Source organism: Neolamprologus multifasciatus, chromosome 4 (assembly GCF_963576455.1).
Source record: "Neolamprologus multifasciatus chromosome 4, fNeoMul1.2, whole genome shotgun sequence".
Lineage (NCBI taxonomy): Eukaryota > Metazoa > Chordata > Actinopteri > Cichliformes > Cichlidae > Neolamprologus > Neolamprologus multifasciatus.
The window spans coordinates 11,891,351-11,907,369 of record NC_140442.1 but is presented as its reverse complement, the minus strand read 5'-3'; the positions used below and the strand labels follow the sequence as shown (position 1 = coordinate 11,907,369).

Sequence of the window (16,019 nt, the reverse complement as noted above, 5' to 3'; positions counted from 1 at the left end):
AAGGTTTCAAGCTAGGCTAATGTAAAATTTAAAGAACACAAGTGAAAATATTCCTCTTGTATGTATGTGATGAAAAAAGACAAAGTATGAGCCACGATGATTATAATTATTAAGTGAAAACTGTTTTTAGGTGACCCTACAATAGATTGGTAACCTGTCCAGTGTGTATTCTGTCACTCCCTCTTTCAAGTACAAAGATCAGCACTAAAATACATTTTCTGGTAGAAGAATTAATTAACATTGGGAATAATTAAGGAATTCCTTATGTAAGTGAGATCCTAGAAAAGGTTTGGTATTAACAATACACTTACAGGCCAGTGAGGAAAGCAATTAACCAAGTCTAAAATAATAATAGTAATAGTAATAGCAATAATAATACTTATGATAGTAACAAGTATGTAATATATGTAATGTTATGTAATGTAATGTTAACACTAGACTGTTTATAAATTCACATATAAATTCTTTGACACAAAACAAAAAAGAAGGATTTTCTGTTTTATATGACAGATCCCAGGAACAACATCTAAGATCTCTGTTAAGAAGAGAGCGGAGCTAGGAACAGCTAAGAGACTGCACAGGACCCTCAAGCTCCCAGGCCTCTGGTAGAGGACATGATCTTGAAGGATTGACCGCCAGCAGGGGCGAGAGGGGATTTTTGTTGTTGTTGTTTTTACTATTAACAGCCTATTATGACAGAATAACTCCCAGTCAGTGTCCCAATGTGACAAAAACTGAGAACTCCTTCTCTTCAAACATAATTTAAATACTGATAATATGGTGCAAAAGTTGGCTTAACTTTCTAAAAGAAAATGTCTGACTATTAACAATATAGTAATTATTTGTTATTTTAAGACATTTTAAAAACAACACTGAAATGTTTCGAATCACATGGTCCACTTTAATCATTTTCACATTGGAATGACAAATGTGCAAAGACAAAGAAAGCATTGATGAGTAAGCAGAACAGACACTGTACAAAAAAAGCAAAAGAATTAAATGCTCAAAGTGTGTAAGTAAGTTGTTGTGAAACAAAACAACAGCCCATACATGGGTTTACCAACAGCATATACCATTCATCAGCTCCTTCAAGTTTGAAGTCTTACTTTAGCGCAGTCAATCTTAAAGAGATTTCTTTTCTGGCTAAAGTGAGGTTAAGGCCAAACTGAACATAAACTCTAGTAGTACTACTAAACAAAGTATACCACAGAAATACAGTGGCTCACATGGAAATTGAATTACATGGTGAATTACTTGTGCACCATTTAACTCTAGAATAAATGATTAAAGTAAATGATTGTCAGTTTAACACGAAACATTGCGAATGTTTAATTTACCGTTAAAAAGAAAAACAAACTGACAGGGCATAATGGGAACTCAAGATATTGCCTAATATGACCAATATTAGATGAGTTATGAGCAACTATGTACATTTTCCATACTAAATTTACACAGAAGAAATTAAATATTAATTTGCCTTGTAGTGTAATGTATTAAATACATATTCTGATTATTTGATTTATTTTTACCTAGTATTTCATTAGCAAACACTTAAAATTTTACTTACTATTGTTATACTATTTGGCTTCAGTAAGAGTTCTCATCTTACAACCATATTATTATTTCACTCCTTGATATTTGTTTTTTAAATCTCATCCTACTCTGGTATAATAACTTCACATCAGCTTCCTGTCATGGTGATCAGAGGAACGCCCAGAGCGCTGGTGTCGTACCTCAAGGTGCTTGCTCTGGACACGTTCAAAATGCTGGAGCAGCTCACTGTAATCCACCTGAGTGTGAGAGGCACGTCTGGAAGCCACGTGCTGTTTAGAGTCCATATACTTGGATTCATCTACAGTCCTCATGAGCTCTGGATTGGGAACACAACTCAAGCGGTGGGAGAGCAGTTGAAAGGCCTGGCTCTGGGGCAGCAGCATCAGCAGACCGTACAGTGCCTTTATCAGGTATGGGTTGTTCTCCACATCGAGGAGCTGCAGACGCAAGTATGTAAAAATGGGGCTTTCTATAAGCTGTACAAGCTTGTCGACCTCCATCAGGAAGTCAACTGTAACCTCGAGATTTCCAAACTTTTGGATCAAATCATAGGCATGCTTGTAGTTCTGCGTGAGGAAACAAAGTGAAACGGTCGCCACAGGGTTGTGGCACCAGGAACGATACAGGCAGCAAAACAAAGCACAGCTCTCCTGAGTGCGCAGGTCTTTCAGCTGGTTGCGCAACTCAAAGAGCTCAGCTGAGGTGAGCAGGATAGTGTTGAGTGTCTGAACCATGGTGGATGCAAATTTAAGGTCCTCCTCCTTCAACAGGATGTCAGCCATGGAGTGGAAGATGTTCTCTGCATGAAGCAACAGACACAACTGTCTGATGATGAAAGCTCCTCTGTTCTCCAAAAGCTTTCTCTCCAGACTGAAACGCTTGAGCAGGTTGATCATGAACTTGTAAAAATAAGAGTTCATACTGGGAGTGGAGGGGGATGAGTCCACCCCCTTGGATCCTGTGCTGGACTGCTGTGCAGGCTTCACATCCTCTGGCACCTTGAGCACCACCTTATTGTCAGTGTTGTCACAGGACAAATTTTGGTCTGTTTGGCCAGCAGGGGATGATGCTATCTCAGCTAAGACCTCCAGATCTTTCAGTATGACCTCATCGGACTCATCGGACAGAGTTTTCAGGAGCATGGGAAAGAGACTGTCTGTGTGGCGGAACATTTTGCGTGGTGTCTTGATGTAGAGGTGATAAAGCCATTTAAGCACAGCTATGCGGGTCATCATGCCAGTGGAGGAGTCGTGAAGGTGGCGGTCCAACACCTGAACAATGCCATCCAGGTCCAGAGTTACTTGAGGCCTATCAGCACTTGGTGGAGTGAAGAAACTGATATTACTGAAACCAACAGACTCCTGAGATGCATTCAGCATATCATTGCTGTCTGTCTCTGTTTTGGGCTTGTCATTTTCCTTAGATGGTGACCCTGTGCTTTCACGCCTTTCCTCCTCCTCTTCCTCATCATCCTCAGGAGTGACCAGTTTCATTAGACTGTAATTACAAGCACTAGCAGCCTCTTTAGTATTCTTCTTTCTGTCATCATAGGAAAGGCAAGGGAGCACTGCAGTCAGGATGCCAGAAGAGTACGGAAGCATCACTCTGCCCGCAAGCTGGATGAACTCCCTCATCCATGTCATAGCTGTCAGCTGGATCAGATCATTTGTTAATTTGGTCTCATCTGCAGCCTGGCAGTGGATAACCAATATGTTGGCCATCTCAGCAAACTTCACAGTAGAGGGAATCTTCTTAATCTCCTTTAGAAACTCTCCAAGCACCACCTCGCAGGTCTTTCTAATCTCTTTGCTATTGTCACCCATGATCTGGAAGAGCCCATCCAAGATCTCAGGGAGATAGTCTAACAGGTGGATGTCTGGCACAGACTCCAGAACATGAATCCAAGAAATTATAAACTGCCTGGCATACTGATTGTTGGAGTAGATTCTCTCTCTCAACAGTGGAACAAATGCCACTAAGTCAAAACTGTTGCTTTCGGTGACAATGTCTTTCAGTAGTCTATCCAGGAGTTCAGATCCACTTTTTACATTTGGGTCAGGATCTGCTGCAAGTTTGCTGAGACCATCAAAAAGCAGGTTGAAGTGGGGCAGCACAGCTCCCCTGGCCACTTTGACTATGTTATAGAGGGCCTCACAGGCGTAGTAGCGCAAGCGGCTGTCTGAGTCATTGAAACACGTGAGTACAGGCTCAATGAGCTCCTTCAGATACAGACCCGACTCTTTTCCGAGGGCGATGGAGCAAGCTGCCAGTCCAATGAGACCCCCTTTCCGGCTGTGCGGGTGTTGAGAGAGGGCAAACTCCGAGGCTAAAATCTGGATCACATGTCTGATTTGAGTGGCGTTGTTCTGAGCCACAAACTCCCGCACCAGCTTCTCGATCTCTAGAGCTGCGACTTTCCTCTTTTCGTACAGTTTATCATTCAGAGCCCTGACGATGTTGGGCGTCAACGGCGAAAAGTCTTTCTCCGTGTTCATTTTCGCAGCTGCGTTGGTCCCGGATCCGGTCTGCTCAAATCTGCGTCGATATGCGAGGAAACGTATTGCATTTAATTAATTTGATGAAGAGATAGTCAGCTGCTTCTGCTTTCATTTGCTAAACCAGGAAGCTTTCTAATACAACGCAGCTGACCGGTTACATCCACCGGAAATACGTCACAGTTGCAACATTTATTTGGGTCCCGCTTTGTGTGTATCGTTACCTCAGATTAGCTTGATTAGTTACGTGTTCAGCCAATGAGCGTTTTCGTTTTCTTTGCTAGCTAACGACTTCGCACGTTGGATTTTAAGCATACTTTCTTTGAGCTGTTTGTGTCGTAGCCACAATCAGCAGCCATGGCGAGCCGCCGCTCTTTTCACTCGCAGCTCTCGTCCATCATGGAGACGATGGCCAGGTCTGCTTTGAGCCAGGTCTGCAAACTTGTGGACGAAGACTCGGCTGAGCTGCGGCAGGAGCTGTCTCGGCTCCTGTTTGCAAATTCAGCCCTGGCAGAGAAAGTAAACAGCCTGGAGTGCAAGCTGACTATAGTGAGAAGCGACGCCCCTAGTTTGTGCAAAAGTTATCGCAATGTGGGTGTGCAAACTGTGTGCTTCAGAGACGAGGATGCTGCTGGTAGCTGAATTTATTCGCAAAAGCAAATCTGATTTCGTGATCGCCATCACTTTTGTATTTCGTTGTGTGTTTATTTCATGCTTTTATTGTTTGACTTTTCTTTAGTGCCTGGGCCTCCCACCATAGAGGGGATCTTTGGAAAAGATTGGTGCATGAATCTATGGAAAGACAGAGACCCGTACAGTCTGCAGAGATACACAGACTCACCACAGTCCCCTGATAAGGTGAGAGCAAGTTAGACTCGGGTATGACGTATTTGCTGTCTTTATGCCTATGAGCATTTTATAACAGAGTTTCCAGACGGACAGAATATAGAAATGGTTTAATATAGAATACTGATTACCAGGGTACACACATTCTGCTTATGCACATTGAAAAGCAGACCTTATTTTAAATGTGATTAATAATAAAATGTAAACAAAGTAATGCCAAACAATTCATTTGGAATAATATGGAATATTTATGATATTAAAAAAATCAAAACACATGCACATCTTCCACAGCATCTTTTTGTTTTGCTTTTATATCAAAATTTGCTGCTGATCATTTCATCATTAGTTACAACTGACAAACCATTACTGTTACAAAACATTGCTGTATTAAACTACAATTTAGGATCGGATGTTTCTGTTTTGTAGTCTGTGACAGCACTATCTGACCAAATAACTGTGACTGAGATCAAAGAGGAACACTACGAGGGGGATGCTGTCAGTAGCTGCCAGCAGGAAATGCTCAGCACAGAAGGTAAGTGAGGGAAGAAGAACTTAGCCAGGGGAATATACCCTGCAGATGCAGCAGCTTTAGTAGCTTTTTCAGTGTTTGAATTTTTGCTTTTGTGCAGCAGAACATGACGACAGCATGGCTGAGGAATCAGAGCAACTTTCTACTGGTTACACGTTCGATGGTAGCACTTGCAGTCTGTCTTTTGATCAAGATGGGGAACAGGTATCGTTGGGTGGTATTGAAGAACCATCTGTGCAGGTGGTATCCATCAATGATACAGAAGAAGCTTTCAGCACTCATATCATTCCAATCGAAGAGGATGACAACGATGATGATGATGTTCAGTTTGTTCAGGAAAGTCAGCAGGAACCAGCAGTAAACACTACTGAAGTTGGGCCCAGCCATGACGAGCAGCAAACAATGCCAGTAGACAGTACAGAAAAAGACTCTGCTGTGGATAAAGAGTCTCACGATGACGTTAATGTGCGCATCACAAAAACTTCCAGAAATCAAAACAGAGAGAGATTTACTTGTCAAATATGTAACAGGACATTCTTTCACAAGGGCACTCTAACACACCACATGAAGTCACACAAGTCAAACTTTTGCAGCATCTGTAAGCAACACTTCCCGCACAGGAACAAGTTAAACTCACACAGCTGCCTGCCTCCAGTTCCATCTCACAGAATCAGTAAGTCGTGCGAGTTGTGCGGGAAGAGCTTTGCCAACCCATCGGCTCTGAGGATTCACTACGTTGTCCACACAGGTGAGAAACCCCACAGGTGCAGCTTATGTGGGAAAGGGTTTACCCAGAAAGGCAATCTGAAGTGTCATCTGCGCATCCATACGGGCGAGAGACCGTTCCGCTGTGTTAAATGTGGGAAATCCTTCACGCAGAAGGTGAACCTCAACCATCATTTAATGGCACATATAAATCGAGAGGTTGTAGGCGAGAGGCCCATACCTAGGAGACACGTGAAGAACATGATAGCAGCAATCAGTCAGTAACAGACTGAAGTAACTTATCAACTTTGACGCCTCTTCTACGGTTTTAAAACCTTAGCAAAATGATAGTTAATGTTATGTCTGTAATAAATTGTAGTCTGTAGTGTTGTGCTTAAAAACTCTTGTATGGAAGAAAAATATTTTAGTAGTTTGGTGTTTTGACTTTACAAATAAAATGCAAATGTTTACATTATGATATAATTTCTTACATTTTTTTTACTTTTTAAAGTTGCTTTTTTTGTTCAAAACTCACAAATTTGTCAGTTTTAGTAACAAGATTTATAACGATGAACATGCATGTGAGTACAAAGGGGAGGAGTTTCAGGAACAGATTTTTCTTTGGTAAATATAATTCACTGAGCTGGGTCAGCGTAGACTGTTCAGGGCAATTATTACAGGAACATTTGTAAATCTCAGTTTGGACATTAAGACAGTTCGACACAATATAAATATTTATTTCAAACAGTAACACTACTTAATCTTAAAACTTTTTGAAATTCATTCAAATATTATATGACAAACAAGCATTTTTTTTTAAATATCAATAACATTTTTTTCAAAGAAACAATGTATGTTGCCTAAAAATAAGTCTAGGCATATGTGGAATATAAAACATGACACAAACTGATTTAATCTACTTCTATTTTGATGTGAAGAGGTAGTTTGAAGGTTTATGCTACACATGTGCAAATCATGGAGAACCTGCCTAAAGTAATTATTTTTCCGCCAGCTTGGGCAAGCCTTTTGTGATCTGAAACATGAGGTATTTAAACATGTTACACGTGCATGGATGAGAAGCCAGCGAAGCTTTTTTTTTGTTTTTGTTTTTTCATCATGGATCAGAAGTTCTCTCTCATTTTTGATAATTTCCTTGTTAAGCGTGATGTGAAATGTCTTGGGGACTCCAACCAGTCAAAATGAATCCCATCAGTCTAATGGCTCATTTAAAAAAGGACACGTATTTCCCATACTGTTGTTGGCTGTTGCTGAATTTGCATTTGTAACAAAGCTAAAAGCAATGGTAACCACATGGGCATTAAAGTTGGTTTTGTAATAGAACAAGTATTTCAAATCTTTATAATGTTTTTAAACCACGTTGAGGGTTATATGGACATGTTGGCAGATGATGAGCAACTGTGGGTGATACTGAGAGCACTTCTGTCAAAAGCTTCTGGTTTGACCGACAAATTGAAACACTGGTGGTGATTTAAACCATACTTGTACGCGTAACATTTCCCACAATCCACACAGCTATAAGGCTTTACACCCGTGTGTGTCCGGATATGTATATTCAAAGAGCTTTTCTGAGAAAAACTTTTTCCACAGTCTGGACAGCTGTACGGCTTTTCACCCGAGTGCACACGTTGGTGCAGTTTCAGGTACGTCTTCTGTGCAAACCTCTTTCCGCACACTGGGCAGCTGAAGGGCTTCTCGCCTGAGTGTCGCCTAATGTGGACTTTCAGGCTGCTTAAATAGTTGAATATTTTTCCACAAAATAAACACTCAAACTGTTTGGTTGGCTTCACCGGTTTTTCCTGAAGGTTGAGTTCTTTGGTTGCGTTCATGTGAATACTGTTCGTATAGTCTGAGTATTCTGTGGCAACTGAAGGAGGATTTGTGTTGTCAATCAGAGCACCCATCGCCGCATCGTCTATTAATTTGTCCATAATTGTCGGCTGTGCGCGTTGCTGTATTTCACTGTCAGTCGTCATAGAGAAGTTGTTCAATTCCCCCGAGTGAAGTTGGAGATCATCAACAGATCTTTGAAGCATGCTGTCCTCTTCAAACATCCCAACAACTGTTAAAAAGAGAGCCACTGTAAACCAATACACACACACAGGACAGGATTGACTTGCGTTTGGTGTCTTTTTAATATGCACTTACTTTTTCTGTTGTCTGTGAGCCTCCTCTGCTGTCCAATGGGATAATCATCATACATCTCCTCCTTGACAAAAATCAGATCAGGTTCTCTTTCCATCATATTGATTGCCTACCAACAAGAAATGACAAGTAGCTATGAACACAGCAATCATTCAGCTAGTTTGCTGCTTGTTACAAATACAAAAGTTAAACCCAGACTGCAACTGATTCACCAACCGCAGCTCCCATGCTGGTTGTAGCGGCAGTTTCCACTGGTTCTCGTCTTTGAGAGGGCAGCTTCTCTTCTCTCCACAAGTCCATGCACCAGTCCTTCCCAAAAACTCCATCAATGGCTGGAGCAGGTTGGTGCTGTTCTGGAAGAAGAGAAACATGCAACATTGGGACTTGCTGGAGAATGATGATCACCAGTATGCAGAGCAGAATCTCAGAAGAGATTATATGCAATAAAGCTATTCGGTCCACTGTAATTCTAGCCCCATACTATAAATATCATGCAGGATGTGGAAGCCCCCTGGTATGTACCAGTCTGCACCGATTTCTTACCTGCAGGGTGCCGATCCCGGCGACTGACGCTGTTGTTGACATGTTCGGGGTACGCCTGTGCCTCCCTCGCTGCTCTCAGCTGGACCTCCAAAGAGTAGCACCTCTTCTTCAGCGCCTCGTTCTCCGTCTTGTGCAGGGATATCTCGGTGTGAAGGACGGAGGAGCACTCATCAGCCAGGTTGCCTATTTCAACCAGAGCCGCCTTTGTTAGCTTATCCAGAATAACGGCCAGCTGCGTCCTAAAACTGCGGTTTGTGGTGTCGCACATCATTTCGTCAGCGAGGCTCAGTATTTGGAAATATTGAAACGATTCTCAGCGTAGGAACGCAGCTCCTTTAATCAAATATGAAATGTACAGCTGTGCCGCAAGGAATTGTGGGAACACGCTTTCTTCGCCCCCACCCCCAAGCTGCTGAAGACAACACAGTGGAAAATTCAACGCAACATTAGAATATGTTTTCTGCCTGCACAGATGTTTTATCTCCCTATTATAACAATATATGTGGAAATAAAGACATCTCTTTAAAATCACACCTTATTGCCAACCTCTCCACCACACTGTCCGTGCAATTCACAGCCCTGCGATGGCAAGGAACCACTGTGAATTTACATACAACGAGCAAAGTATAAATGTATCTTTTTATTTTATTCTCACAGCGTCTGTACTTATTTAGAATATACACAGTAATGTTGAGCGCCCTCTCTCGGTCACTGTTAAAATCTGCAACACAACTTTGTTGCCAGCATGATAAGTATCGGTGTGACTTTCAGCAAAATGAGTATCACTATGAAGAACATTCATTCATTAATTTTGTGAATGTTAGTTAATAGTAGAAACTGGGATGATAATAGTTTCATTGATATGGCTTTTTAAATCACTCTATTAGAATCATATCCCTCTAGTGGTAACAATGAAGTACTTTAAAATCCTTAATTCAGAATTTTTTAAGCTTAAGAATATTTTCTGTTAAATATGATTGTTTTGTGAATGGGTGATATAGATGGCACAGTGGTCCACTGGATAGCAATGTTCTTCCTGTGCTTCTCTGGTCTCCGAGTACTCTGGCTTCCTCCCACCATCCAGAGACATGCATGGGTGACCTTAATGGTCATAGTTTTGAATGTGTGCATGAACAGGTTTCTAGCCCCTTTTTAATCTTGCAAAAGAGTGTCAACCTGTCAAGGGAGTGCCCTTAACAGGTTGACAAACTGAAGTTAAATAATCTGTGGATAAAAAAAAATATTGATATGTGTACGATAGTTCCATTCATCAATTTTCTTAACCTCTTGTCCAGCCAAGGGTCATAGAGGTCTCTATTCCAGCTAAGACAGGACAATAGGTGTGGACAGCTCACAAGTCGATCACAGTAAGAGCTACCAGAAAGGCAGTCAGTCACCACAGATTCACATCCGTGCCTTATATGCACAACTTTGAACTGTGGGATGAAGGCGGAGCACCTGGGAACCATCCAAGTACAGGGAGAACACGTAAACTCCTCAGGGAAAGGCCCCAGCTATCCAGGAACCTTCTTACTCTGAGTCAACATTGCTAACCATTTCTTCACCGCATATAGTTATTATATAGCGTACACATTGTATATATCTGTATAGCTAATTTAATTAACTAATATAAACATCACATTAAGCCCACAATCTCAGATGGGTATGGACAAGTCACAAATTTCTGTTGTGCGTCTGAACCATCTCAAGTAATGCCAGCCCAAGGAAAATGCTGCCAAATGCTTTACTTGTGTTTCCCTGACTTAAAAATGTAAATATGCAACTGTGTAACTTAGAGTAATTTTTTTTAAAACAAAACACACACACACACACACACAGTAAATGCATCCAAAATATTAAACCATTTGAAAAGCAAGCATCAAAAACTCAACTCTGGAACAAATATAACTTTATTTTCCAGAACAAAAACTACAGATGTTACATATGATTGATGTCTTAAGAGGTTCCATTTACAAATGTCCCACTAAATGTTGGTGCACTGGAGTCACTACCATATACATTCGAAGTAGGATCAAGATGTACTGCGAGGTGTTTTTTCAGATTGCAGTTCTTTGTAAAGCCTTTGCCACATTTGATACAAACAAAGGGTTTTTCTCCAGTGTGTGTACGCTGATGCATATCGAGTGTGCATTTCTGAATAAAGCCCTTTCCACAAACAGGACAACGATACGGCTTCTCCCCAGTGTGCGTACGCTGATGTGTATACAGGTGTCCTTTCTGTGCGTATCGCTTTCCGCATAGTGTGCATCTGAATGGCTTCTCCCCAGTATGGCTTCTCTGGTGTATTTCAAGCTGACTAAAGCATCTGAAGCTCTTGCCACACTGCAAGCAGCCAAACCTCTTAGTGGTTGAGTTCCTCAAGTTATGAAGCTTCATATTTCTGAGCACACTTAAGCTTTGGGAGGTTATATTTTGAGCCAAGCTTTTCCCAACTTCTAGGGTTGTGTCGGCAGGTGTAAGCTGTGGGTTCCAGTGCGTTTCCCCCCTCAATGTTTCACTGCGAGATGGCAGGGAGCTTAGAGGCACAAAGCTATCAGTAAACAGTGGCTGCTGGTGGTCTGCAATGTGTTTGGGACGCTGCATCACATTTGGAGCCTTCTGGGTGTCTGTGACTGTTTCTCTTCCTGTTGAAAGTAGACGTAAAAGTTAAAATTCAGATTTTCTTTTTGTAGAAATGACCTTGATGATAGAAGGTTTAACAGTTATGACAATTTAGTACAACTATGATGAGCAGAAAAGTCAAATCCAGCATGGTTACTGAAAGTCCTCGTGAATTTCACATACAGCTGTGCAATCCGACATAATAAGCAAATTTATAGTCACTGTTTTCAGCTGTCCTGTCTTGTTGAGTGTTTCCATTGTCCACCTCACATGGCTCCTCTTTCACCACTACCAGTTCCGGGTGCTCTTTGGGTTGGTTTGGAAGCTGATAAGACAGGGGGGAAAGGGCATTGGTTATAAATATCAGCCACAGAGTAATCAGCTATGATAACAAGAAATAAATGGCTGGTTATTGCAGACTTACTTCTGTTACAGCATACTCTTCACCTTGATGCAAACTGCCAGTCTCAGAAGAAAAACTTTCCCACGGGCTTTCACTAGGATGCAAAACACTGAGATTAAACACACCAAGCAAGGAGAACACAGCAATCAGCTACGTTCCATAATATACATACAAAGCAACATACCTACCTTTTAATTTCAAGTCTTGTCCTTTCAGTCTCCAGTACTCCGTTTTCTAAACCGTCCCTTCCAACTAAGCTGACTTCTGTCGTATCCTGCCTGCCCCCCTGTGCCATATAAAGCAGCTTCTCCATCAGCTGTAGTTTCTCTGTAAGCGAGGCGATTTCGTTGCGCCCGCGAGTTATCTCGATCTTGAGCATCTTTGACTCGATTTCGACCAGTTTGCTTATTTCCATTACAGCTGTTTTGGATAACGCATCCATGATGGAGACGAGCTGTGTCTGGAAAGAGAAGACTGTCGACATGATTTCTGTTTGTTTTGTTTTGGCTTTCCCGTCACGGTCCAGTAGTTTCACGCGAACGACCTGACGCTGTCACGGGGTCTTAATGGCCACAGCAAAAATGTTGTTGAAATGTAATGCAGGAGAAAAGCTGCATGTGCATGCCTTCGAGATGCGTGTGAGTGTCGCTCCAAAACTCGAGTGGGGCTGAAGTGGGTTCAGTGTTTCCATCTGTCGGCTGGGAGGAAACATTGCAATTACACACAAAACTTTAAAATTAGCGCTAATGTTGACAAAGAGTCCTGCTTTGACATCAGGGATGATTGTTGATCTGTAAAAGTTACCACAGCTTCCGCGGCGATTTGCTCATTGCAACCTACGTTTACTTTTTAACGCCTTTGACGTCGTGGTTGTTGTTCGGGACTACGCTAACCAGAATGCAGCACGTTATCAATCGGAATGTGATTGGTGGGTGAAAACTCGCTTCAGGAAGCAGTGTGGTGAATTACATTTGCCCATTTGCCAACTGAAAATCCTCACGATAATCTGCCTCACAGATTCCAACTACAAGGTAAATGAATGTCACTATGAGGGAACTTGTAGAGGTAAAGGTTGCCCTGCGAGGCTGGTTGGTTTAAGATGCGATGCTTTGTTGCTCTTGCGTTAATGGCTTTCTTTTTATTTTCTTTTTTTTGAGTGGTCTAATCACAAGACAAGCCAATTAAGTTTGGTCAAAGTAGTGCAAAAATAACAGCTTCACAACAGTGTAAAATTAAAAATAAATTAAATTAAACGACTGAGTAAATCACATTTACAGAGATAGCATGATGACTTGCAAAACTGTTTGGTAACTGACTTCCTTATATGTTGTTCACTTTTCTTCTCTCTTACTTTGTCAGTCCTTCTCACAGAGTGTAGTCATGGCTGGAAAGAGAGTCCTGGTCTTCCCCTCATCAGCAGAGCTCGGTCCAGTCCTGGCCCAGCTGGTGACTTCACGGGCTGAGAAGGCCATCGGCTCTCATGGCAGGTTCACTCTGGGACTCTCTGGAGGAAGCCTTGTGTCCATGCTTAGCAAAGAGCTGCTTGCCCTGTCAGAGCTGGACTGCAGCAAGTGGTTGGTCGGTTTCTGCGACGAGCGCCTGGTTTCCTTTGACGATCCAGAGAGCACCTACGGGCTGTACAAGGTTTCTTTGAATTGGTGTTTGTGTTAACATAAATGTATGTTGCTCTGTTACAGTTGGATAAACTGCAGACCTTTTCATCTTTTTGCAGAGTCAGTTATTTTCCAAGATCAACATCCCCGAAAGTGGGATCTTGACGATCGACTGTTCTCTGCCAGTGAACGAGTGCGCTGAGGATTACACGCGTAAACTGAAAGAGGTACACAGCAATCACAGGCTTTTAGATTTTAGTGTCTGCAGAATTTTTACATCATTATTTTCGCTGTTAAAACACACAGGTCTTCCCAGATGATGACTTCCCTGTGTTTGACCTATTGCTGTTGGGAATGGGGCCTGATGGACACACCTGTTCTCTTTTCCCAGACCACCCTCTTCTGGAGGTGAGGGGCTCTTATTCTAATGAACAGTTGTCTTCTACAATAGATCTATGTTGAATTATTATGAAAAAGAATGAGTGCAGATACAAAATTACAGCTTTTTTAGAAAGGAATCATTTATAGTTCATTCAAAATATGTTTTATTTTGTAACACAATATGTCATTGTGATCCTAAAAACAATGTTCCATGCTCTTAAAATGCATTTTGGGCATTCTTCAAATCTAAATATTATCTCTCCGTTATTTTGTATAAAAGGCATGTCAAGCACATTTGACTGAACTCTGGCACAGTATTTGTGGAAGAATGCCTGAGTTTGCTTTTGGATGTGGTTTCCTAATTAGCTACTCTAAGAAAACAATGTCTTCTCCCTGCAGTTTTCCAGTCACTCTCTCGACAATGCACGGATAATCACTGGGTTTTATGACAGCGCAGTTTGGATTTTATGGTCTTCATAGTTATCCTTGTTAGAAGTCTGAAAAAGATCTGTCTCACGTTACATTATCCAGTTTCCCAGACATGTATTAAGCTTCGTGTTCAGCTCCAGTGGAGAAAAAAAAGCTTTTTAGCTTAATCCATGTCTGAGAAACTGAGCCTTCATATTTGCTAGTTTAAAATTATACGCTTTTGGTTCTCATATTGTCACTTTTGGTGCAATGATTAATTATTGCCTTTGGGTGCACCCCATATTCAGGAAACCAAGAAGATTGTGGCTCCTATCAGCGACTCTCCCAAACCACCGCCACAGCGTGTAACTATGACTTTCCCAGTGGTGAACTCTGCACGTTGTGTGGCTTTTATATCAACAGGAGGAAGCAAAGCACCCGTTTTGAAGGTAACACTTAGGGGCGTCTGCTGAACATACACATCTCAAATTCTGAATCTTAACACCCTACTATTTCCATAACGCAATAAATAAACTTTGACACTGATGAGACAAAAATGAGACGCACCAAGAAACGAGGGTAATTTGGTCAGGTCATGTGACTCAATATTTATAGTTGAAAGGAGGACTGGGGCCAGAAGAAACACTGATGGGACTAAATAAGCCAAATATGTGACTTTGAGCAGAAATCATTGCATTTATTCATTTATTATATTTTTATACAGTGATCTAAAACTAGATGTGAAAACTAGATTTTTCAAAACATCTGAAACAACTCCTGCAAACTTTAAAACTAACAAATTAAATAAAAATATAGAGGCAAGTTTTTAGTATTTGTTAGTTTAGTAAAAATTTAATTACAACTTGTTGACGAGGCTCTGATTATCATGTTTATTGAGACTCTGGATGTTTTCAAACAGTTGTGTGTTTTTGTTGACAAACGCCCAACAATATACAATCCATAAAATAATAATTAAAAAAGTTAACCTTAAACTAATAAAAACTAAACTAAAATATTTTCAAAGAATAAAAAATGAACAGAAATAGAAAAAATCTGAAAATTAACTGAAACTGAATTTAAAAACAAAAAGTCAAAATGAAATAAAAAAAAAACACTAATTAGAAAACACTAAACTGTAATAACCTCATGCTTTATAGTTTTGTGTTTGTGCTATTGTAACACATTAATTTCTCTATTTTTATTTGCAGGAAGTGTTGGAGGATGGAGAAGCTTCACCGTTTCCAGCAGCACGAGTTGTCCCAACTAAGGGCGAGCTGTTCTGGCTTGTTGATGAACCAGCAGCTGCCTCTTTAACTATCCAGGTAGAGAGGCCAGGCTCAGGAGCCAAGCTGTAGGTCTGCCTGACTAATAAATGCAGGGAGCTCAATGAAGAGTCTGGAAAATAGTGCAGGACATTCCTCAATCAGTGAAATGTTTGTTTGCGTGTGCACGTCTGTGTGTGTGTGTGTTGGGAGGGGGTGACTGTGGGGTAGTGTCATGGTACCTTTATTAAACTTTAAGCTCTGCTTCGTGTTTTTTTTGCTCATGATTCATGAGTGTAACAGTGCATGTTCAGACACTAGAAACTCCATTCAGTTGTTCAGCAGTATATTCAACTGTAGTGTGGTGAACATTGCAATGGGTATACAGAATATAATTTTGATTAAAAAACATAGAGGTTAACTTGTGTATTTAAAAATATCTTTTTCTTCTTTTTCTTTTTTTTAAAGAAAAATCCATTCATTCGAATTGGGCAT

At 41.1% G+C, this 16,019-nt stretch overlaps 5 protein-coding genes across 6 annotated transcripts; 2 read left to right on the top strand and 3 right to left on the bottom strand.

Moving 5' to 3' along the window:
- Positions 1–880: 880 nt before the first annotated feature.
- vac14 (vac14 homolog (S. cerevisiae)) lies at positions 881–4,199 on the bottom strand. Its single transcript, XM_085157319.1, has one exon. The coding sequence runs from the start codon at positions 4,047–4,049 to the stop codon at positions 1,677–1,679; it is 2,373 nt and encodes a 790-aa protein (XP_085013445.1). The 5' UTR covers positions 4,050–4,199; the 3' UTR covers positions 881–1,676.
- A 59-nt stretch (positions 4,200–4,258) lies between these two features.
- LOC146519908 (uncharacterized) lies at positions 4,259–6,604 on the top strand. Of its 2 annotated transcripts, none has more exons than XM_085157330.1 (4): positions 4,259–4,683; positions 4,789–4,907; positions 5,322–5,427; positions 5,528–6,604. In XM_085157330.1, exons 1-4 carry the CDS (start codon positions 4,407–4,409, stop codon positions 6,412–6,414), a joined length of 1,389 nt encoding a protein of 462 aa, XP_085013456.1. In that variant the 5' UTR covers positions 4,259–4,406; the 3' UTR covers positions 6,415–6,604. The 2 variants fall into 2 exon arrangements, with proteins under 2 accessions (XP_085013456.1, XP_085013455.1); XM_085157329.1 differs by having other exon boundaries at positions 5,525–6,604.
- Positions 6,605–6,850: 246 nt separating this feature from the next.
- Positions 6,851–9,247, bottom strand: LOC146519907 (uncharacterized). Its single transcript, XM_085157339.1, has 4 exons — positions 8,836–9,247; positions 8,509–8,645; positions 8,296–8,401; positions 6,851–8,209 (listed from the first exon to the last, which is right to left on the bottom strand). Exons 1-4 carry the CDS (start codon positions 9,104–9,106, stop codon positions 7,515–7,517), a joined length of 1,209 nt encoding a protein of 402 aa, XP_085013465.1. The 5' UTR covers positions 9,107–9,247; the 3' UTR covers positions 6,851–7,514.
- Positions 9,248–10,540: 1,293 nt separating this feature from the next.
- On the bottom strand, positions 10,541–13,305 carry LOC146519906 (uncharacterized). The gene is made up of 5 exons (XM_085157340.1): positions 13,212–13,305; positions 12,049–12,558; positions 11,882–11,954; positions 11,680–11,782; positions 10,541–11,480 (listed from the first exon to the last, which is right to left on the bottom strand). The coding sequence occupies exons 2-5, from the start codon at positions 12,342–12,344 to the stop codon at positions 10,792–10,794; spliced, it is 1,161 nt and encodes a 386-aa protein (XP_085013466.1). The 5' UTR covers positions 12,345–12,558; positions 13,212–13,305; the 3' UTR covers positions 10,541–10,791.
- Positions 13,241–15,748, top strand: pgls (6-phosphogluconolactonase). Its single transcript, XM_085157354.1, has 5 exons — positions 13,241–13,504; positions 13,593–13,700; positions 13,780–13,881; positions 14,571–14,711; positions 15,471–15,748. Exons 1-5 carry the CDS (start codon positions 13,241–13,243, stop codon positions 15,615–15,617), a joined length of 762 nt encoding a protein of 253 aa, XP_085013480.1. The 3' UTR covers positions 15,618–15,748.
- Positions 15,749–16,019: the final 271 nt, after the last annotated feature.